This window comes from Aspergillus affinis (assembly GCF_023601865.1).
Source record: "Aspergillus affinis strain CMG 70 chromosome Unknown NODE_7_length_541545_cov_85_609384, whole genome shotgun sequence".
In the NCBI taxonomy this organism is placed as follows: domain Eukaryota; kingdom Fungi; phylum Ascomycota; class Eurotiomycetes; order Eurotiales; family Aspergillaceae; genus Aspergillus; species Aspergillus affinis.
Window position 1 is genome coordinate 322,989 of NW_026515788.1, and position 21,773 is coordinate 344,761.

The window sequence follows — 21,773 nt, forward strand, 5'->3', positions numbered from 1 at the left end:
CAGCAGACCAAGACGCGCCGCCAAGCGGATTCTGCCAAGGTTTTCCGCACCCCCGGCGGTCGATCCTCTTCTGCCAGTTGATTCTCCGTTCATTTGATTCCTACATTCGATTGCTCCTTCCTATCTTCCCTTAATCCTGTACTGATACTTGTGTCTATTTTTACGCAAAAACCTTCGTTTGATATCTTATAATCGCGTGGGCTTTCAACAACCAACAGGGTTGCCGTAACACCTCGAGTTGGGACCGCGTTCTCCCATCTTAAAGGCCTCTGATCGACATACTATTCGATTCGAACGAAATTTCCGGTGCAATAATCCCTCTCGAACTCGGCGCCGAACATGGCGGATGACCATGAAGTACAATCTGGCACAGAAGATGCAGTCCCCGTCGAATCCCTCGTCGAGGGACGCGCGAAACGCAGCACAGCCGGACGGCTGATGTCCTCCCTTCTTGACGCCGAAGCAGACGATGACCTAGCCCTTTTGTTCGAGGAAATAGAGGACGACAATGAATTTGACGCGGCGGCCGGTGAAGAAGGGGCGGAAGAGGACGATATGGGGATGGATTCTTCATCGGATGACGATGACGACCAAGGGCCGAATGCCCGGGCCGACGACTTCGAGGGCGAGAAGCAAATCGAGAAGGAAGAGAAGGCCGAAAAGAAGAAGCGCCGGGCCCAGCAAGATCTCCGGTTCAAGATCACGAGCAAAAAAGTCAAGATCGACCCCACCGCCGTCCCAGCCGCTCCTGCTCCTCCTCCTCGACCGAAAAAGAAATCAGAGCGAATCTCATGGATCCCTACGCCTGACGAGGGACCTACGCGATCATCTTCGCGTCGACAGACCATGCAGAACAAGGAAATCACGCATGCACGTCTCAAGGATAGTGAAGAGAAGCGGGTCCGGCTGATTGCTACTATGGAGGAGGCAGCCAAGCGAAAAGCACACCTCAAGCCGAAAGAGATGACACAGGCAGAACGGCTTGCAGAGGCTGAAAGAGTGGAACGACACAACAGTAAAAGTCTCAATCGGTGGGAAGAAGCGGAAAAGAGGAAGGCAGAAGAAAGGCGTGCTAAAATTGAAGCGCTTCAGAACCGCCGTCTCGAAGGACCAGTCATGTCTTACTGGAGTGGTGTTGCTACATGGGTTAATGGTCGCATAACACGCCTTGGTAAGGTTGACGTCACTCCCAAGCCAGAGAAGGAAGAGCCTGCTCGCAGGAAGAGCAAGAAGTCGGAAAAAGAGGGTAAAAATGTGACAGAGCAAAAACCTACTGAGGATGCCACGTCGCATACCGCCCCTCTCCCAACCTCGGAGTCTACTGCAAACCCTGCACCACCCGCCGAAGGGGAACCTGTGAAGCAGGATGGAGATGCGCCTCAAAGCCAACAAACGAGTAATGAACCCGTGGAGGGAGTCGGCGAAAATGCAAGTGCTGATACTGCCATGAATCCCGCTCCTGCAGCCCCATCAGCCGCGGCCAATCAATCTTCTATTCCTGCTGCAGATAATGCACAGGTTCCAGACACGACCCAGGAAGCACAGGCGGGGATAGAGATTGCAACAGAACAGCCGAAGGAAACCGCTCTAGTTGAAGCAACGACTGAGACACCACCTAAGGAAGCAGAAATGACAGAATTCAATGAGAAAATGGAGGAAATTCCGAAAGAACAAGAACAAGAAGTCCAAAACTCATCGCAATTGCCGACCGAGTCCACGACTAATCCTGATCAGCCAGCAAAGCCGGAGCTAGCGCCTGCAGAAGAAAAACCAGATGAGGCATCCAAAGAAGTGGTCTCTGAACCAGCTGCACCTGCTAACGCTGCCTCTGAGGACGCTACGGCGCCCAAGGTGGTTTCGCCTACTGCTCCGGATACTATTCCGACTGCTACTGCTACTGCTGCACAGCCTGACCAACAAGTAAAAACACCTGCTCCAGCACAGGAGGGACAGGAGTCGCCTACTATACACGTCGATCAGACAGCTACCGCGAATGGGGATATGCCACAACCTGAAATCCCTCAGCCCCCACCAGTCATCGAACAGACGGGACGAAGCCTGACCGTGTTGGAGAACTTTGATGATAAAACTGCGCAGAGTCGGGAATTTAGCATCTACTTCAATGCCAAGAAACCTCCTAGACTCACAAGTAAGTGACAATAATCCAATCCCCCCATCTATACCGGTTTTTCCAAAAGTACAACACCCTCTAACTCCACCTCGACAGAGATCTCGTCGTCACTCTGCGTCATCACCTCCCTTCCATCACGCTATCGAGACCCGGAAACGTCTCTGCCTTTCGCCAACGCTTATGCGTACAACGAGATTCGACATGCCGTGGCGCAAAAGTACGCCTGGAGCCCTATGCTCGGATGCTTTGTGGGACCTACCGGGGTCGCGGCGCGTGGAGTCCCGGAACGGTTTTTAGGAGGCCCGCAGGCCGCGTCTGATAGTAGCAAGGATGGTGAGCAAAAAGAGAACGGTGGCAAGAGTGAGCCTGCTGCTACCGAAAAGGATAAGGAAGGTGGTGCAAACCCTTCCTGTGATGTCCCCAGCACATCCAAGCCGGCGCCTCCTGCAACACCAACACCTGTCACAGCGGATGCAGGTGACCCAATGGAAATCGACTAATCCCTGGGCAAAGCCGGTCTCGACGAGACTGTGGGTAATCGCGTGAGAGATTTTCAGGTTTTTTTTATTATTGTCATGTACCATATCGTTGCCTATGATACCCCAATTAGAAAGTTTTGTTTGCTATTGGATTGTTCGACGTAGTTCTCCCGATAGAACCGAAGACCTTGCAATTGGAACGGCCCATCTCTATCTCCCTGGGTGTCTGTCTAAACTAACTGCGCTACGTCTACCGGTGACAAAGAACAAGCACCTGATTATTGACATTTCCCAGGAAAAGCATAGACCTTCTCCGAGGAAGCTCTCTATCCTGGCCCCGCAAGGATGTTCCAGAATCAGACTTCTAATGCAGTCGAAGTGAAGTCACGTTCTCCCATGATAAAAGACCACAATGGAGATAAACACGGGAAAAGGAAAAGAAAAAACAATGCGTCTGTCTCGAATTGGTACCGAGAAGGACTAGATTCGAATCCGACTGGACGTGTTGATCTCATCTATCAGCTTAATCACGCACCAATTTCATACATTATTTCACCCCTCCCCCCATTCCTGCGTCATTATTATGCTCATGACCTTTCTATCTATGGCCTTGTCTTTTGCCATTGTGTAATCTGTAGGACGTCTTACGTTTCGAAATCTTTCGAACGCAGGTAATTCAGCGTCGGGACAAGGTTTACCCTTGCGTTTGCAGCGAAACAACCAACGGTTCCCAGAAAGCTGTTTGTTGGTTTGTTGTCGTGCCCTCGTACACGGAAGACGGCGGGAGCCCTGGCCGGGAAGTGTGACTGACACATTGCCCAATATGAAGAATTGTTGGGAAGGTCAGGGTTTGACGGAAAAGAGAGAGCCTTTTTGTTGGTTGGGTGTGTGCGTGGGCTTTTCTTTCTGGTTATTCTATTTTTTATTTTATTCTATTTTTTTTTTTTTTTTCTCTGTGATTCTGCTGTGGTGGGTTGGGTCCTGTTTAAGTTTGAAGTGGAGGGTTGCATTCGATTTGGATTTGGAGAATTGTTATGATCGTTATCATCATTACTTGACTTTTTCTTTTTCCCTTGGTCCCCATTCTTTTCCTAGGAACCAAGTGCCACCGGAACCGTTGAAAGCTGAAGAAGCAATCCATCCGTAGGGTCGGATCCTCAAGAGCCCTCAAAATGTCCCAATCGGGCAATGCAGCATGTGAACTCGTGACGACAGCAAATCCCTCCTCTTAGGGCAATGCAGGGCAGGGCAGGCAATGTGATGCGGAAATTGCTTTTTCCTACTACTGCCCCTCGTGTCTCCAGGGTTGGATTCAATTAGCTCCCCTCCCCCTCCTTCTCTATGTATGCGGGTGTATCTACAGGATATGCATCGATAGGAGCGGCGTCCAGTCTCTCTCTCTCTGTGTCTGTCTCTCTCCCTGTCTCTCTGCCCGATCACCACCATCATTCGGTATGTACTGTACCTGCGAACAAAACCCTGATGCATGATAGCACCGCATCGGAAGTCTCGCAGTCCTTCATTGCTCCCACACGCCCCTCTTTTTCTCTGCAAGACCGGTTGGGATTGAAGCGTGGGTTTGAAGAAGAAAAAAATAAAAACAATAAAAGACAAAAAGTGAGGCTGACGAGAAGCGCGCACGGCCACCCGTTGTCTCCGTCCGTTGGTCCTGAAACTGGCGGGTAAGTCGAAAAAGATCCACGGGATGCGCGAAAATGAGAGACGCAGAAGAGAGGGGGACCAGAGGGCAGAGACAGGGAAAAAACCGGGCTCGGATTCACGGTGTAAATCTTGTTTTGAAGTTACTGAGAGGGCAAGGAGGATGGACGATCCTTGGGTACGGCGGGTGGAAATGTCTATCCGCCGTTTACTGTTTGAAGCTACTGATATACAGAGTACAGAGCACGGAGTAGTGATGTTGGCTGAACAAGAAGAGCAAAAGTCATATAATTAAATAATTAAACCAATATTCTTAAAGAGGTTCCACATCCGAGTTTAGGACTTGTCATATTTGCCATGTTACATTTGGACCATTACTACTAATTAATGACTACCAAAGCTACGGAGTAACCACTGTAGTCAGTGCCGTACTGTACATACTACTCTGTACATACAATCAATCCACTCTGGATGAATTCACCCAAGGTGCCTGCATTCAAAGATCCCTGAATCGGGCAGACCCCACCGTACCGTTGCCCCTCCTTCGGGTGCTCGATTGACCGTTGTTTTTCGACGGGTTTCATTGTCGTCGTCGGCTTTGTCTTCGCGTCGTGTTAGTCCGTCCGGGTGGAATGCGATGGAAGAAGACGCTGTAGCCGTTGGTCACTATCCGTCAAACTTCCTCCAATGGGGATTCCATTCAGCATTCCGTCACCATCCCAGACCAATCGGAGGTCCCACGATAAAACACTTTCATTGTCTCTCTTCTGGTCTCGGTCTCGATCTCGATATCTCGCGGGATTTATGGCGTCATCTCGGATTGCTGAGGCCATTCTTGTTTGTCGCGGGGCCAGGGATGGCGGTCAACGAGATCCCTGAGACAAAGGCCATATGGCAAACGGGCGCCATCATTGGATCTTGAAGACTGATGATCCTGCCGCACAGATTCTAAGGGGACTGCAGACAGGCTGCAAGCCCACGAGGATACCAATGTACGTCAAGGGGCGTGGCCCTTCTCCCGGTCCTTCGTTGGTGGGTTACAACCACCCAGGCAATGCAGTGTCTAGACTCGGCCCATGGGGAGTAAGTACTACACCGTAAAAGAAAAGGAAAAAAGATGGGTGGGGTCGACGGGGGGGGATTGCCTCCAGCTGACGATGACTACTCCGTACTACTCTTACACGGCGGTACCTCCTCACGATACTCTGGATGGCTGCCCGACTGGCCGAGCCCCGCGTTAGAGACTGGCCAGAAAGCCAAGACGACATGTCATCGCTGGGCATGATCTGATTGGAATCTTTCGCCTCGGGTTGTCTATCGCTCTTCCGATAAGCGTGGTTCGGTCGGTTATGGGAAAAAATAGGATTCGGAATAATGATGGAAGCTACATTGGTTCATTTAGTTCGTTTGTTGCTCGACCTGTAAATTTTACATAGTATACTATACTATACGGAGTACTAGGTGCCTACACCTATCCGTACACAGTAGGCATTCCTGACGACTTGTATAAGAATCGGTCAACCCGACGGTCGTCTTCATCTCTGGAACACTCCCAAGGCTTGGACTCCACCGGATCCAGACTCCAGAGGCACCACCGCCTAAATATAGCTGACTGGTGAGGTAAGCGGGCGTCTCCTTGTTGTTACATAAAAAAAAAGGATTGCGCGTTGTGCCGCCTGCCTCAGGCAGTCGTTGCGCAGTCTAGACTCATCGCCCTGACGTGCTCGGGCTCACGTCACGCTTCCCAAAGGGCGATCCTGAGGGTTCAGGCCAGCTAACTCGTCCGTCATGCTTTCTTCATTCAGATTCAGGGTGGATTCCTCCATTTCCATTCCCATTTGTTGTCGCTCGCCAGACATCCTACTCCGTCTTCTCCAAGGTCCAACTGTCTCGGATGAAGAAAAGTCCATGCTATACCCCGTATATATTTAACCCATCCCCATCATCATCATCAATCTCGTCTATCCGCATTTGGGTTAAATCTGATTGACCCGGTTCTATTCTTAAACATACATTACATTCATACATACCCCGTCGTTGCCACCTTCAGTCAGTCAAGTTTGGCATCCCTTCCTCTCCCTCATACCTGCTTACTGCGTTGGTGTGCTTCCCGAGCGATTTTCCTGCCTTCTTGTCCACCGCTCGATAGTCCTCGATTATTCCTGCAGCCCCCGATAATCCCGCATACATAGTAGTACGGAATCCATCTCCCTCATTTCATCATATCACATCAACGGCACGTGTCCCGGGACAACAAAAACAGGTCAACAAACGTCTCTTTTTTTTTCCGTTTCTTTCTTCGTCCCTCTCTAAAATAAAGAGTGCGAAGAAAGAGAACTATTTTGTAAGTCTATCGCTCCCCCTTCATTACCCGAATTCCTCCCTACGATCCTCTTCGATGGACCCTTATCTCTCCCCACTCAGCGGCCTGTGATAACAGCCAAACTTGTCCACTACCGTCTCGTACAACCAATATTGTGACCTATCTGACCATTTATGTGCCACAGTGCATCAAACCCAAAGCTTATCAGTGGCTGTCTTTTCAATTCCCTCTTTTTTTTTATCTCTTATTTATTATTTTCGTTTATCATTGCACAAAGAATCCCGGGCCGATTTGCCTCCCTGCCTGGATAAAATCTCTCAGATTTGTATTCCCTCAGCATTCTTCTTGCATATCAATTTCCCCGAAAAGCGAACAAAATTACGAGAGATCCAAGAACGAGGCAAATATCTTTGCGGCACTGCAACCCCCCAGAGCCACCTTTCGCAATATTACCACCGCCTGAGACAATTGTTCCAACCAGTCGCCCTGTCAACCTTGCTGGCAAATCCCTCATTCTCCATATCCCTTAGGGGAAGAGAACCTTGGTGCTCCACCGCTGGGAACGGCGTCCTTTTTTCTTTTTTGGCGCAAGGTACCAACACCTGATAGGAATCGGGGCTAGTATATTAGATTTTTTTTTTTATTTATACATATCCTCACCGCTCTCCATGACTCAAGGACATTATTATCATCCTCACCACCGCCGCACCCTCTCGGGTTCGAATGTTCCTAAAGTGAGAACAGCTCGGCCAGCGCTACATCGGAAAGGCACATCCTTTGTGAATCACTCCATCGCCAAGCTAGGCTCAGGGAACCCTCGTCGCTGCCAATCGGAGGACGACCGTCAGCTCGAGATGGCGGCCAGCTTCTTGAATTTCTGGTATGTTTTCTCCCGTCTACATTCTTTCTCGCTTCACTCCCTGTGACCCATTCCTCAGCTGCCATCGTGGACTTTCTCCCCTTGCAGATCCATCACTTTGCTTATCTTCACGTATCGAAGCTAACCAAATCCTGCAGTGCCATGTGCGAGAGGCAAATTACAGTACCAGATAACTCGCTTCTTTACTGCAGTGAAAGGTATGCTTTTTTCTCTTCTTTCCTTATCATCGTATTCCCAAGCCGCCCAGCACCGCCTCTCCTTCCCCTGATTTATATTTAGAGCTGAACCCGCCACCTCTCAATCTTGCTTCCCGTTATCATTCCAGTCCTCTATTCTCACACTCTAGTTCTATTTATAGTTGCCGCCGCAAAGATTCTCATAAACCTCTCTCGGCCTCCTTCTCTTCCAGCAGCTCCATGTCCTCTTCATCTACTCCTCCTACCTCACCACCCATGTCTCCTCGAATCATAGTGGCCCCGATGACGCCCACGAAAATTCCCATGTCGATTCCAGCCATCCGGATACCGGGCGAATTCAATGACTTCAAGACGGATCAGGATCCCTCCGAATGGAAGCCCGTAATACCGACGAGCTCTAGCGACTCGTCGCCGCTGGCTTCCTCCGATGCGTGGCAGTACCTGTCTCAATTCCATGGCGGCGAGGCTGCGCCCATGCGTCGTCCCAAAGCCGATCACCGCAGCTCTTCCAGCCTGTCCACACTCATGAGTGCCCCAGGGCCCATTCCGTCTCTCGCCCACACGCCGTCCACCGTAGCATCGTCGGTCAGCAGCAATGCATCTGACTACATGAGCTGCGTGCCGGATTCGACTTTCCGCCCGCTGCCTCCTCGGCACAACCCTTCGTTCTCGAGCAGTGCTTGTGCTACCAAGGGTGTCGAGCTCGTCGTGCCCCATGTGGAAATTCAAGCGGACGACGCCCCGATCGATAACACACGAGGATCGATATTTCCGGCCAACAGTTCCCTTTGGGATGATACCCCGAACCAAAAGGTTCCCCTGACGACCGCGGAAATCGGGATCGTCGCTACTGATGTGTCTAGTGGTTTGCAGCCATCTTCATGAAAGGCGATCTTGAAGCTGAATCTCCGATGCGACGCTTGCGATCAACTATGGGAGAACACGCTTCAATCTTTTGCCGTCAAAAATTGAGGGGTTTGTCTGCGAGGGTTCACCCAGGACCTCTAAACACGAGGAGATGATGTTATGGTTGATGGAAAAGGCAGCTGGCTCCTTTCCTTTCTTTTGGAAAATTTTTACTATGAATAGAGTTATAATAGCACAAGCTTTGAGCATTCATTGTCAATAAGATGTAGTTAATAAGCTGATAAGCTTCGATAAGCTTCAGATTCTCATGTGGGTGGCCGAGAGAGAGCGGCTTATTGTTCGGAGTACGGAGTAACTTCTCGCGCGGTTGACAGTGAGTGAGTTGCTGATTAGGATCATCATGCAAACTTTCTGGCCTTTTATTCAGCAATTCCTCGATGGTCTAACGGTCATGATTTCCGCTTGTCACTCAACTGAGAACGAGCGCGGGAGACCTGGGTTCGACTCCCAGTCGGGGAGATTTCTTTTTTGCTTTTTTTTTGGGTTTTGTCTTCTAGTTGCTTGGTCTGTTGAGGAAATTTTTGTATGTCTTTATTTTGAGTACTATTGCTTTATCTAATTTTTCCATCTTCTCGACGTCTACAACTAACTAGTTTAAATTGGTTGCTGAAATATATCAAAGAGCGCTATATCGAAGTGCTTCCACAATACTGCTAGATATAAACAAACACCCGGGGCACACCCCGATACATGCAGGTCTGTATTTATTGCTATCCTTATCCTGTATGATGTTGGTCTTGCTCTTGCCATCGACCAGTTCGATCAGATTTGGGGGTAGCTCTCTGCAACTTCTGCAACCCTTCCTTTATGCTAACACTGTCTTGGGAATCACTCTGCTAGTTGGTGTTCTTTCATTGAAATCAGAAGAAGTGAGATTGTGTTGGACATGAAATGAATTGAACATATGACAGAATGCGTTGACAACTATCTAGGATTCATGGAGGCATTGACAGGCAAATGGCGAGTGAGGCGTCGGGAGAGATGGCTTTTCCACGCATGAGATTACAATTCATTGAACATTATCGAGTGGTGATTTTAGCTGAGTTGTCTGCACTGTTTGGCTGGAAAATAAGAAGTACCTTCATATTCGTCGTTCTGCTTTGGCTTCCTTGATGGCCCAACGAGGCGTCCCGTAGATTGCCAGGGAATGGCTTTCCCCCCTAGTCATGGACCATATTATCAGGATACTCATGCCAGTAAACACTTTCTGTTGGACTTGGTGATGCCGAACGAACTTCTTCTATTGTCATTCCATACCCACCCTGGCACCTTCCAATTGGGAGAGCAGCCACGGCTTTTCCACGGTCAAGAATCGCCCAATCTCTTTCGAGGAGTACTATCTAGTGCCATTAGTCTATTTCTCGACTACGAGAGTGACTATTCTGGATTACTGGACTAGCCAGAGCCCGTGTGATGCCCAATGGGTTGATTGCACTAGAAAAACGGAGAGGCTTTTTCTTAACCCCCCCTCCCCTAACCCAGTTCAAACTTCAAACTTCTTCCACCCCATCACAATCCACGTCCTTCCAACTCAGCCATCTTCATCAGATTCCATATCGTCACCTCACTGAGAACGAAGCCCGATACAAAGTCCGTGCCTATGATTCGGTCTAACAACCATCCGTCTTCCAACCCCTCCACAAATCGAGATTTCATCAAACCGCCTCCCTCGTCGTCAATTCCATCATCTCACCGTCACCGCATCGATCTTTCATCGAATTCTCCCCATAGCATCACCATACCAATCACAGAACGTTGTACAGGCTATCTTGAATACACACCCGAATGGTCGATTTCTGCATATCACCAACTGCCGGACAAGGACTCGTCTTCGAACGTCGCTCAGATCTGCCCCCAAAGAACCTCAAATATTCATCAGCTCTTACGATCGTTATTCACTGCATCATAATCAATCGACCCGAAGAACTAGGTCAACTTTGGACGTGGAATAGGGTGTATGGTCCTGGATCGGCTGACTTGGACCTCATGGGATGATGACACTCGCACGCAACGTGGCCAACCGACTTCTCAGCATAATAAGCAGGCTACACACAAACTGTTTCTGTGATATATAACCACAAAAAGGTAGCATGAACTCTGTTGGTAGAGAGTGCTGACATGGACCAGTAACTTTTACTCACCTTAGTCACTGCCTTTCCGTTGCCTCGAGGCATCCACGATCAAACCCAGTCAATCGAAGGGAAACCGGTAGATATCGTGGTATTAGCCTTTTTCTTTTGGACCGTTTCAACCCCGGATTAACTCTTCAACGAAGATGGTTGCACAAGGAGGGGAGGTTTGGCCCGAATGGAGATAGCAGGGACTCGCCATTCGCTTGATCAGTTTGACACATACCAACCTGAACCCGACCTCAAATTACTCGCTAAGAAACTTCCACTGCAGAGCAGACTATGATGAGAGAATGGGTGGTGGAATTCGAGGATTATAACGTTGGGATAAAGTGTCAACAAGAGCTGGTCGACGGCGTCACTGCAGATAAAAATCACGACTCGAGGACACCAGAAGGAAGCCACATGGTGACTGGGAGTCTGTTGCGACAATTAAAACCGCCAACGATGACACAGAATGAGGGAAACTTTCTCTTTGTGCTAAAGGAGAACAGCAACGAGGTGCTCGAGCATGGTGTCTGCAGTCCCCGGATGAGTTAGGGCTCAAGTACCTAACTCCTTGCTGAGGTGCTAACCGTGTTCAAGTCTAGCTCGACAGCAACGTCACCAGTTCTGTTCAGAACTAGAGAAAACGAGCTCAGTCCTAAAGAATCGCCCTTGTCTGCATTCAAAACGATTCCGTCGAGCGAGGTATCGATGATGGATGGGCCGACTTCTAGAAATGTACACATTTTAACGGTCGGACGCTGGCGTTTACTACGAGCCGATTTTGAAACACATCGGCATCGGCTGCTTTCGGCATAGGGATTTGAACATCACCGTCGACGAATACAGCAGAATTTCAGCAAATTTACGGATGCACCCAAGGGCCAGGTGATGGAACACTAGTGGGATGGATGTCAGAATCGAATTCTGCTCTACCAACCAGAGCAACATTGATCGACGATTGCCCGGATTTCTATAGTACACGCGATGTTTCCCGACGCCTGCACTCTTGCCATTCCCTCCTTGATCTGCGACACCCGACCACCTCCTACCGACCTACCCCCAAGCGAAACATACAGAAAAACTCCCCACATCGTTACTTAAGCCTCGAATGGCAGGAAACCTCCTCCAATCGGGTCATCGGGAATCTGCTTGTCGAAGCTATCCAAATCATCATCCGAAAAGCAGCAGACGAAGCACCCTTTGTCTTTCTTGAACTAATTCCACCAAACACGCGGTTAGACCCCACACACACCACATTGGCAGTACAATACTCCAGAAGAGGAAGGAAGAAACTCACCACTGGCGCCTTGCAAGCCAGCTCCACCGGATTAGGCGTGCATCGCCCCAGACATATGGTGTTACCCTTGTCTATGCCATGGGGCTTTCCGATTCCGTAGTTCTCGTCGTGAGGGATGCCCGGGTTGATGGCAAGTGTGCCCGTGATGAGAAGACACAGCACCGAAACGTATTGACCGGAGAATCGCATCTTGGATGGTTTTGTTTGGCTATTTGCGACTTGCTTGACTGAGTGTTTTAGACCCGGATGTAAGGGCAAAGAAAAACCGGATTTATGGATAGGTAAGGCAAGACGTGAGATAGGATATGCAGGATCCCAAGTAAAGAGCGAATGACGCGTGCAGGTCTAATAGGCGCGGGTTGGTTGTCGATAGTCGATGTCGATGTCGAAACGCGAGGGTTGGGCGGATTGATTGAACTATGTCTTCAGCAGTGGATGAGGGGTGCGTCTTAAACTTGGTCGCGGGTTTTCTATGCAAGGGGTGGCCCTTGTTGTTGTTGTTGACCTTCTACAGAGCATTACTGACGGACGGGAGGTGAAGACAATTCTAACTGGTTCAAGACAGGGCTCAGGAATGTCCGGATTCTAGAGTCTCCGAAAGATGGAATGCTGGAGAACAGGTTGCAAAACTGAGCAATGCCTGTCTGTCTGCTGCTCTCCGTAGCCAGCAAATCAGGGGCTTGATGTGTCTGCGACCACCTTAGGAGAAAAGGAGAAAGGACAGGAAAGTGGATGGGCTTGAGAAATAGGTGCTCTTGATCTATATAGCATAGGACTACTCCGTAGGGTCGTAGACTTTCACCCAAAGGCAGATACTCCGAGATGAGAGAGAGAGAGAGGGAGGGAGGGTGAGGGAGGGAGCCTCAGGCACACAAAACCCAGGTGCAAAACACAATATGCTCGACACCTGAGGACACCACCTAACGCAGAGCCTGTGTCCGTGTCCTCTCGCGTGGTAAATCAATCAGGGAAGCGGCTCGGGTCGATATCGGATGGATGGATCGATCTCGTTCTGCTGCTGCCATCCCTCTCGCATAGAAGCTGTGCTATGAACTGTCTGCTGTCGTCTTCTCTTGCTCTCCTCTCCTCTCCGCGCTTCTCAGGTGACCCCGATAGCACAGCCAGTCCATTTTGTACCGCACAAACTGTGTCCTGGGTCTCACTCGAAAGTTTCGATTGTGATGATCTTCAGCATGGAAGTAATCGCCTTGTAACCAGAGCATTGGGATCAATGGGGTGTTCTCATCAAGCCAAAGCAACACCGCGTTTCACCTTTTCCGAGATGGAAGAGAGGGGAGAGAGAAAGAAGCTCTTGTCGTAAGGAAGTGTTGTACAATATTCTCTCCGCAACGTGTAAGTATGTATGTACGTATGCCACAGTCGTCGTGGAAGATCGGGATATGAGATGGAGATATGAGATTCTCGCGCGAGTATAAAAGTCTGGGTACGCAAATCGAGGCCGAAGGACGCACAGGATGAACTGATAAGCCTATAGACGTTAGTAAAGATTTTCCCTTCTGACCTACCTTTTTTTCTTTGCGTTGGCTTTTTCGTGTCATTAGGGGCTCGTGATGCGGTGTCTTTAGTGTGTTATAGGGGGCTTCGGGAACGGTTCAATCTGCAATCTTTCTTCGACAATATTGCGGTAAAGGTGGTAGGTATCGAATCACGAATCGGGGAGACGCTTTCGAGTCAACGAGGCCCTGCGAGGATACCGAATGAAACTCTGAAAAACTGGTGCTGCTCGCTGACAATTTCTTCAAGCCACTGTCGTCATGTCAAGGACCCGCAGGATAGGGATCCGAAACCTCAAAAACGTCGTGGGCCTCACAATGGTCTCCCTTACCATGCAATGACACCAAGATAATAACAAGGAACATAAGCGGTATGTTTTCACAACACGATGAGAGGTGACAGAAGGGTCGTTGTTAATACGAGATGTCCATTACTAGGGAACGACCAGGGAAACTCCACTGCGACCGGAAACTGTTTCCAAGCGAGCGAACCACAGACACGTCTACCTCAAAGAAATGAGGACTATTGGCTTCTTCTTTTGAATTCTAGCGAAGATAGAGAGATCTCGGACTTGACTAGAGTCTATCTCGTTTCTATTTGGCTAGAGATGGGAGTAGAAGTGTCTCACATCACCGTCAACGAAGATCGGTCGTTGTTGATCTGAAGCCTTTGAGCAATGGTCCCAGATTGAACAGCTTCTAATGCTTGCTCTCGAACTAGACCAGGTAAGGGTAACCCGTCTGCCTTGCTGGATTGGCATATATGTCTCTTTTGTTAGTATGACCGCTGCCGGTAGAACCCGAGGGTAAATGGCCGAGATATCCCCCCTGATTGGATCTCACAGGGACCCCAGAGATCAAAGGCACGGATGATCTTCCCAAGGAGACTAATCAAGGAGACCTGTTCAAACCGATGTCTTTTAATACTCATGCATTGGCTTCGTTCTAGGGAGTGTACCCCGAAGGTATGTAGATCTGGTACGGCAAACCCGTAACAGTGCACACTCACCCCCAAAGGATGCCTACAAACTCCATGTACGGAGTAGAGCTGTGCGACAATATTGGACGAACGGTCCTGGCCCATTTGTTATCGTTGATAATCAAAAATAACAAAAAGGGAGAAACGGCCGTCGTCAGCCATCGACGGGCACGTCAACCATAGTCTGTGATGATGGTCAGAAAAACGGCAACCCGTAATTAACCAGGCATGAGTAAGGCCTCGAACGGGCCACCTTGGATTCTGCCCCTAAACATGCTTTCCTGGGAGGTATATAACCCAGGGTTCACTGCATTCGGTAGATAGTTGGCGTTGAGTGGAGCTCCAATGGAGTCTTCAGGATGTATTTCCCCTCACCAGTGTGGACTCCTATTGGTGCCACACGACGCCAGGCCGCTCACTCTCGTCTGCTTCTTTTGCCGTTTCTTCTCCGTCTCTTCTCCCCTCTCCTTCTCTCCTTCTCTCCGGGGCGGGAAGGCGGGGCGGGAAGGGCGGGAGGGCGGGGGGAAGGGGGGAACACATCCTCACTTCAAGACTCACTAGGCATTCGTTCTCTTTGCCCACTATCTTTGCCATACAAAAATGGAACCAAGTCGAATGGGGTGGCTGTTCGACTCAATCGGCGAAACAAGTTCGACATCGGCCTCGCCCATGATCATCACAATCGTACACTTCCGCACGCTGAATGGAGATACTCTTGTTCAGCAAGCAGTAAAATGGGTGTAACGATGGGTGCTCATCCTCCATTAACGAAGACGAGATACCGATACTCCGATATCCACGGGCCAACAAAGCCTATGTTCCGAACCATGATGGGCATGCAGATCATGGGGGCCGGTGAATTTGTCGAATCTTCTCGTTGCAAAACACGAGGATGACCAGTAAAAACAAGCTTTATCGGTGAATAGGCCACAGCTGCTCGACAGGCCTCTAAATGTGGACGCCATACCAGACACAAGCCATCTAACTCGATTACCGTGCCCGTATATGGTCTTCAACGCCACATAAAAGGGGCCGACATACAACCCCGAAGTCTCGCAAAAGGTGAGTAGCGGATACCACATTAGGCTCTGAACATAACAAGACCCAGGAGCATACATCCCAGTGTACTAATCGAAGTGGAAGTCGGCTAATCACTTGAGGTCAGCGTCGAAGAAGGATTATAGGACCGACTTGCGGAATCCCACCATAAACCTCTATCCCAATCGACCCACGAGAATCAGTCGCGGCAGATGACGGACGCCTATGATTTCCAGAGCCTTTCACAAAGAAATTCCAGCTCGTATACGAGGTTGGCCCGATATTAATCCTCACGACTCTCATTACTCTCAGGACCCTGGCGAACCTGTTCACAGTAGCGTTAACATGTTCAAGAAAAAACGCAATTTACTCATCTTTTCGTTTCCCCTGGATTATTCTGGTCCCGGGCGCCAGACACCAGCCCGCAGACGAGGACATACAAATAGGGGTTTTCGTGACAACGCCTCATATGAAGACATTATCCCTCGCTGAAGAACAACAAAAAGGACATCCAGTGTGTGACAAAACCCCAGAATGTTGGCACCTTACATGGGGTATATCTCAACTGCTACACAGTCGCGTCGCTCCTCTAATCCACCAGGGCATGATCACCTGGAAAGGCCGGCATGGATCAGAACCGTCTCATGCTTTACGTGACAATTTGCGATAGTCCGATAGTCCCCGAGGTCTTGAAGGACATGCACAGAGCTTATAGAAGACAAGTGAAGCGCGGACGAACAGATACCATGTCGTCGGAAGATATGAAAAGGAAATCTCAGACAGGGTTCTCAAAAGGGTCTTCAAAACCCAAAGGAAATTGAGTCGATAGCATATCTGAGCACCATTACGACCTAAGCCCTGCGTTAGTGCGGCACGAGAGACCATTGAAATGCACGATTTGCGGGACAGGGGCAAATATTGACCATGCGTTTTCACCTGGTGATCTTTGCTGTATTGACCTCCGAAAAACTCGCCCTACTCTCTTCGACGAAAGCCCTATTAATGCCTCACCAAGCCATATGGTAACTATTACCAAGCCGATTATTCTCGAGACAAAAGACTTGTTGCAGATTCCATGGAAAACCGCAATATCGGTCTAAGGAAATGCCTCGAAGCCTGTGTTCGATACTGGACAGAAATTCATCCTCCTATGGTGGACTGCTTGAAAGCTACCCAATTGTTCTTGACGAAAACCAATGTTCCCTTGACAGGTGATACCGGCGCTGATCGAACAGCTACTGCCATGCCCGATTCCGATATTGGCCAAAAATACGCGCATTCTAATTTCTTATTTATGAAAAACGGAAGGCGACGGTGGATATTCATTCGTTCGAAGAAAGTTCACATTGAAGATTCCGGGGGAATCGGTAGTCGGTGGCAATCGACCTAGGTGACGCTACCATATGGCTCGGCTGCAAAGTTTTCTAAGATGGGGTTTCAGAAGTTGCGGAAGTTGCACGTCGGTTCGACACCCAGGCATCAGCAGAAGCTTGATCCTGTGGTCAAGCTACACTGTATGTTGGGATGACTAAACCATTTGCCACCCGACTTTTGAATAAAACCATGGAAGTGAATTGGTAAAACACTTTGTCCGGGGGCTTGTTTGGGCTGTTTCTTGGTCGCTATCCGTGTCATTCGTTCCCTTGTCTTTTCGTTTTCCCAGGGAAATCAACCGGAGGCTTGGACCGACGCAGTCCCTTTGATGGCAATAAAGGTCGACCGGAGGATGATGCATTATGAAATTGCCTTGAACTCCGACGCATGAACTGAGAAATTTCGGTTCGATGCCTAGAAAAGGGGGGCGGGTGGTCTTCGAGCAAGAAAGCGTGGCATCACTAGAGCCGGTATACGTCCATCGTCGAAGGTAAAGCAGCCGTTGCGGAGTGCTTGTCCTGTAGACGTCAGCAGATCATCTCACATCGTCGAGGTGAATCCTTGGTTCTTCCCGTCCATATTGACGATAAGCAGTGCTGGTGGGCTCCATGTGTCCGTTGACTGTTGACCCAGGTGTCAGCATCACCCAACGCCGTCGACGTGACCACAATGGAAATGGACGGGGGAAAAAGGATGAAAGAAGTCACATATTTCAGGGACCGAAAAGTTTGAAAAGGTTCGATCTAACGAGTGCGTCCGAACGCTGGTCTAGCGAGTGATGTTCCTCTGCCGGGACGGTGGCGGAGACACAACGAGCGACAAGATTGGCTGGTACTTTTCTCCGAGAGCCCATATAGTCCCAGCCATTCCACGACTGGGGAACAGAGGCCGTGTGGTTCTCTCCATCGAGCTCCCGAACATGGTCTTTTAGCCTCACACACTCCTTCCGTTCTTCTCTCGCTGTCTCTCGCACCTTCTCTTTCCCTCCCCCTTCTTCCTCGTTGGGTCTGGTTCCGTGGAGATGTGGTATGCAGGATGAATGAGTGGCGCCTATGCCAATGGGAGCCATCGCCCAAGTGCCTACCCGCGTCGTTGGACCATTGGCGTGCTTTTACCTTCCTTGCCTGTGTGGCTGTTATTTCCGGACATCTAGCTCTGGCTGAAGGGGCCTTCTTGGAGACCAACCCACCCGCCAGTCATGATTCGAAGATCTTGCTCCATCGTGGTTTAGGTCGCTTTAGGCCAGAGATACCCCCTCCAGCCTGATTTGACCCCTTGCGGTCTGTCGTTTTTTCGCCGTTGAAACTTGAATTCCACCTCTGGCCGTAAAGTGGAGCAATGGCCTCTTCCGACTGGACGGTCGTGCAATACTCGACAGTGCGTGCATGGTTCGACGCCAAAATTCCCAGCCTATTATTACTGACGTTTATGTACCCAAAGAGGGACAGCCGTCGTCACAGACCCCGTACCCTCGCTCAGGCACCTCGATCGACCGGACAGCACTCGGTTTGCGGGGCTCTGAACCGGCATAAATTGGACGACGTGGAATGACCTTCTCCTCTTCAGCTCTCTCCCCTGCTCAAGCCACACTCACGCATGCCATAAGGCGTACCCATACACTTCTTCGACTCCGCCGGTGCTCGACAGTAACCAACGACGTGTTGAATTTATCCATCGAGAATAAGCAGGTGCAAGCCGACACAAGAACACAATGGAGCAGCGAAACAGTGGTTCTATGAACGCTTCGGAGCAAAGGTAGGCGACCATCTTTCTTTCCCTCCTATCTGGCCTTCTTCGTGGCTGCGAAATCTGTCACTGGCAGAACCCGGAACTTGCAAGGTTGACGGCTCTGAAATGCTAATATCTATTGAACCAGCGGCAACACACACGGCGGAAGCCACGACAACCAAAACGGTGACCCTGCCGCCAGCCTGGCCGAGGGGTTCCGATACTACAAAGATTTCCTCGAACAGCTGTTAGATTTGGTTCGCCGCAATGACCAGGCGGATCTAGACCGCATAATTTCTATGATTCGCTCCGGTGCTTCTAATAAGGATATTCTTACCGTTTTAGTCGAAGTACAAGGCGAAGGTAACCTCACTGGCCAGGAATGACGCGCAGGGGGCGGCCTTTGATCAGAATGAGGACGATAGCAGATGGATTTTTTTAGCTGCCTGCCCACAGTCATTTGGTACCGGCTTTGGTGACTTCTTGTGGTGTCTTTCTCTCTCCTTCAACTGTGTGGGGGTGGATCGGGATCCACCATCGAAGAAGACTCGCGCCCTTAGATGAGATGCTTGACTCTAAACATGTATCGCCCGCCTTGTTTGCTAGTTTGCCTAGGCACTTCTCTCTTTATCCTGTGTTGTTTTCTTGGTTGAAAGATATCGTTGAAATCTTAAATGCAGTGCTCTATCTACTTCTCGCAAATGGCGCAGTCCAGACATGATCGATTCCATCTTCTCAGACGCAGAGCCCGTTTGGTATGGTAGTTGGCTGAAGGTTGCCTTTCTTGTGGCTTTGTTCATTCGTGAAGATTTAATCGATTCATATATAGGAGACAGCATGTCTAGTCAAAAGCATTGACATGTCAAGGTTCACATACATGATAGAAAGAAGTTTCGGGTGGGTTCAGCTCGCCTGTTTTCATCGCCGAAATTATTCTTTGGTCGGTGCTTGAAGAGATAGAGATGGATAGAATTAGGGAGGAAAAGGACACGACAGATAAAAAAGCAAAGAATGGACAGAAAAGAAAGGGACGGTAGCGATAAACGAGGAGGTCGTAGAACATACTGCGAGGGTAACAAAGAGGATGAAATCCAGAGCGGAAGAGGGAGGAGCAAAATAGGTGCCCCAGGCCAGTGACCCCCGCTGACTACTCTTGATAGCTCTCTCCCCCCCCCCCTCTCTCTCTCTCATGTATCTATACCTAGGTCCTTCAATGTTCCTATTTGATTCTTTCTATGTCGATCCAGTACTACTCCACCCAATATTGATCTCATGATGCATTCTCATACTCGATATTTAGATGGCTCCCATATGGATCCATGTAATATACCTTCCTCTGGAACAGGTGTCAGAACTGATTGAGGCATATGAAGTGTATCCAAAAATGACACGAGTTATATTTAAGACCCCTGAGAATGCGACCCGTTTCGAGATAACTTGTTCCGACAACCTAAGACTGAAACGGAACTTTGGGTCATCGTCCCCTAGATTGTTGAAAGCCTCTTCATCCAATTGAAACCGATCATCACGCTTTCTCTGGTCCCTCATCTTGTTCTCGATCACTAGTCCTGCTGCGAAGATCGTGCTCATAACGCCACAAAACACCATCATAGCCAGGGAGACACTATACCCAACGATGTATTGAGGGGCTGCATCTCTGTTGAAGATATTACTGGCGATAATGCCACCGATATTCCCGAATCCGACTTGAATCGCAAGGCCGATAGCACGTTTGTAATGTCCACTCAAATTGTTGGCAAACCAGACGATGGCCACTGATTGAACGATGTAACACCCCGTAGTCACGAAGAAAACTGCCATATAGCGAACTCGCACATCCGTCCCACCCGAAAGTGGCCCTTGACATAGCAGAATAATATACCCGATACAGGAAAAGATGACTCCGAATATCACAAATCCGTAACGATGTTGCACACGACCAGTCAGATAAGACACGATCACAGTGACGGCGGCCGCCACGGCCCAGACTGGGATGCTTTGCACTTGGGTCTGAACGCCATCATACCCCAATGAGTTCACGATAGAGGGAATGAAAAGCGCTGTTGCATACTCCGAGAAGATGATACCGAGGTAAATCAGACTTCCAATATAAATCTTCCAATCGGACATTATTCGCTTCCATGCCGCTGCATCAAGTCGATCCATTCTCGCTCCCTCGCCGACATCGCGAGAGTTGCGTTCCTTCAGCAGCTTCTTCTCTTCGTTCAGAAATTTAGCCTGTTCAGGCCAGTCGGCAATGATGAACTTGGGAATCGCCGAGGCGATGGATAGAAGACCTTCAATTATGAAGATCCAGCGCCAGCCTGAGTAGCCACTTATTCCATGCATATGATGAAGGGCGTATGCTAATAGACCTCCGAAGGCCCCGGCTACAAGACCGGCTCTCCACAGAAGAGAGAAGCACTTTTGGAAATCATGCCTCTTATAGTACATTGACATGAGGTGTGCACATCCCGGCACGAATCCACCTTCACAGAGACCCAAGAAGAAGCGGCAGGCGATCAACCCGGAAGTGTTTTTAACAACCCCTTGACACATACACACAACACCTGTCTGAAATGTCAGAGATTGCGGTCGGAACAAGTACGTGGGCTTTATGACTTACCCTAGTAGAACGTTAACACGCTGATCCACGTCGATGGCGAGAATCGCTTGAGAATGATGTTGCTTGGAATGTCTGCTAAGATATATGGCACGAAGAAGATCTGCATCACAATACTCATATCCGTCCCAGTCATGTTGAGCTCTTGGAGAATTCCCAGGACACTGACATTTCCAAGGTTGATACGATCCAGGAAGCCAAAAACAAAAACAATCCAAAGGGAGACCATCAGATGTAGGTCAATCTTGCGCATAAGGGCGCTTTCTTTCTTCTTGTCAATCTGTGGGCATCTTCCTTCCGAGCCCTGCTCAACCTTCTCGATGACATGTTCTGGCTGTTTTTCCATGGTTCTCAAAAACGCGAATCAAGGGACGCAAGAAATGATTCCGACGAAATTTGCCTCTGTCATGGAACGAGGAAAATACAAACAATTTAATATCAACGAAAATCAGTACATGAAAATAAAACAAGAACTGAACAAATAAAAAAAGAATTCTCCTGTAATGC

General features: G+C 49.4%; 6 protein-coding genes across 6 annotated transcripts; 3 read left to right on the top strand and 3 right to left on the bottom strand.

Moving 5' to 3' along the window:
- Positions 1–339: 339 nt before the first annotated feature.
- KD926_010385 (putative signal transducer) lies at positions 340–2,631 on the top strand (the record flags this gene model as incomplete). Its single annotated transcript, XM_053095868.1, has 2 exons — positions 340–2,149; positions 2,228–2,631. The coding sequence occupies 2 exons, from the start codon at positions 340–342 to the stop codon at positions 2,629–2,631; spliced, it is 2,214 nt and encodes a 737-aa protein (XP_052960043.1).
- A 4,629-nt stretch (positions 2,632–7,260) lies between these two features.
- KD926_010386 (uncharacterized protein) lies at positions 7,261–8,554 on the top strand (the record flags this gene model as incomplete). The annotated part of the gene is made up of 3 exons (XM_053095869.1): positions 7,261–7,472; positions 7,610–7,669; positions 7,831–8,554. The coding sequence occupies 3 exons, from the start codon at positions 7,261–7,263 to the stop codon at positions 8,552–8,554; spliced, it is 996 nt and encodes a 331-aa protein (XP_052960044.1).
- Positions 8,555–11,810: 3,256 nt separating this feature from the next.
- KD926_010387 (uncharacterized protein) lies at positions 11,811–12,199 on the bottom strand (the record flags this gene model as incomplete). The annotated part of the gene is made up of 2 exons (XM_053095870.1): positions 11,811–11,927; positions 12,011–12,199. The coding sequence occupies 2 exons, from the start codon at positions 12,197–12,199 to the stop codon at positions 11,811–11,813; spliced, it is 306 nt and encodes a 101-aa protein (XP_052960045.1).
- Positions 12,200–18,626: 6,427 nt separating this feature from the next.
- KD926_010388 (uncharacterized protein) lies at positions 18,627–19,029 on the top strand (the record flags this gene model as incomplete). Its single annotated transcript, XM_053095871.1, has 2 exons — positions 18,627–18,670; positions 18,792–19,029. 2 exons carry the CDS (start codon positions 18,627–18,629, stop codon positions 19,027–19,029), a joined length of 282 nt encoding a protein of 93 aa, XP_052960046.1.
- Positions 19,030–19,939: 910 nt separating this feature from the next.
- KD926_010389 (putative transmembrane transporter) lies at positions 19,940–20,992 on the bottom strand (the record flags this gene model as incomplete). The annotated part of the gene is made up of 1 exon (XM_053095872.1): positions 19,940–20,992. One exon carries the CDS (start codon positions 20,990–20,992, stop codon positions 19,940–19,942), a length of 1,053 nt encoding a protein of 350 aa, XP_052960047.1.
- A 278-nt stretch (positions 20,993–21,270) lies between these two features.
- KD926_010390 (putative transmembrane transporter) lies at positions 21,271–21,612 on the bottom strand (the record flags this gene model as incomplete). The annotated part of the gene is made up of 1 exon (XM_053095873.1): positions 21,271–21,612. One exon carries the CDS (start codon positions 21,610–21,612, stop codon positions 21,271–21,273), a length of 342 nt encoding a protein of 113 aa, XP_052960048.1.
- Between the last annotated feature and the right edge of the window lie 161 nt (positions 21,613–21,773).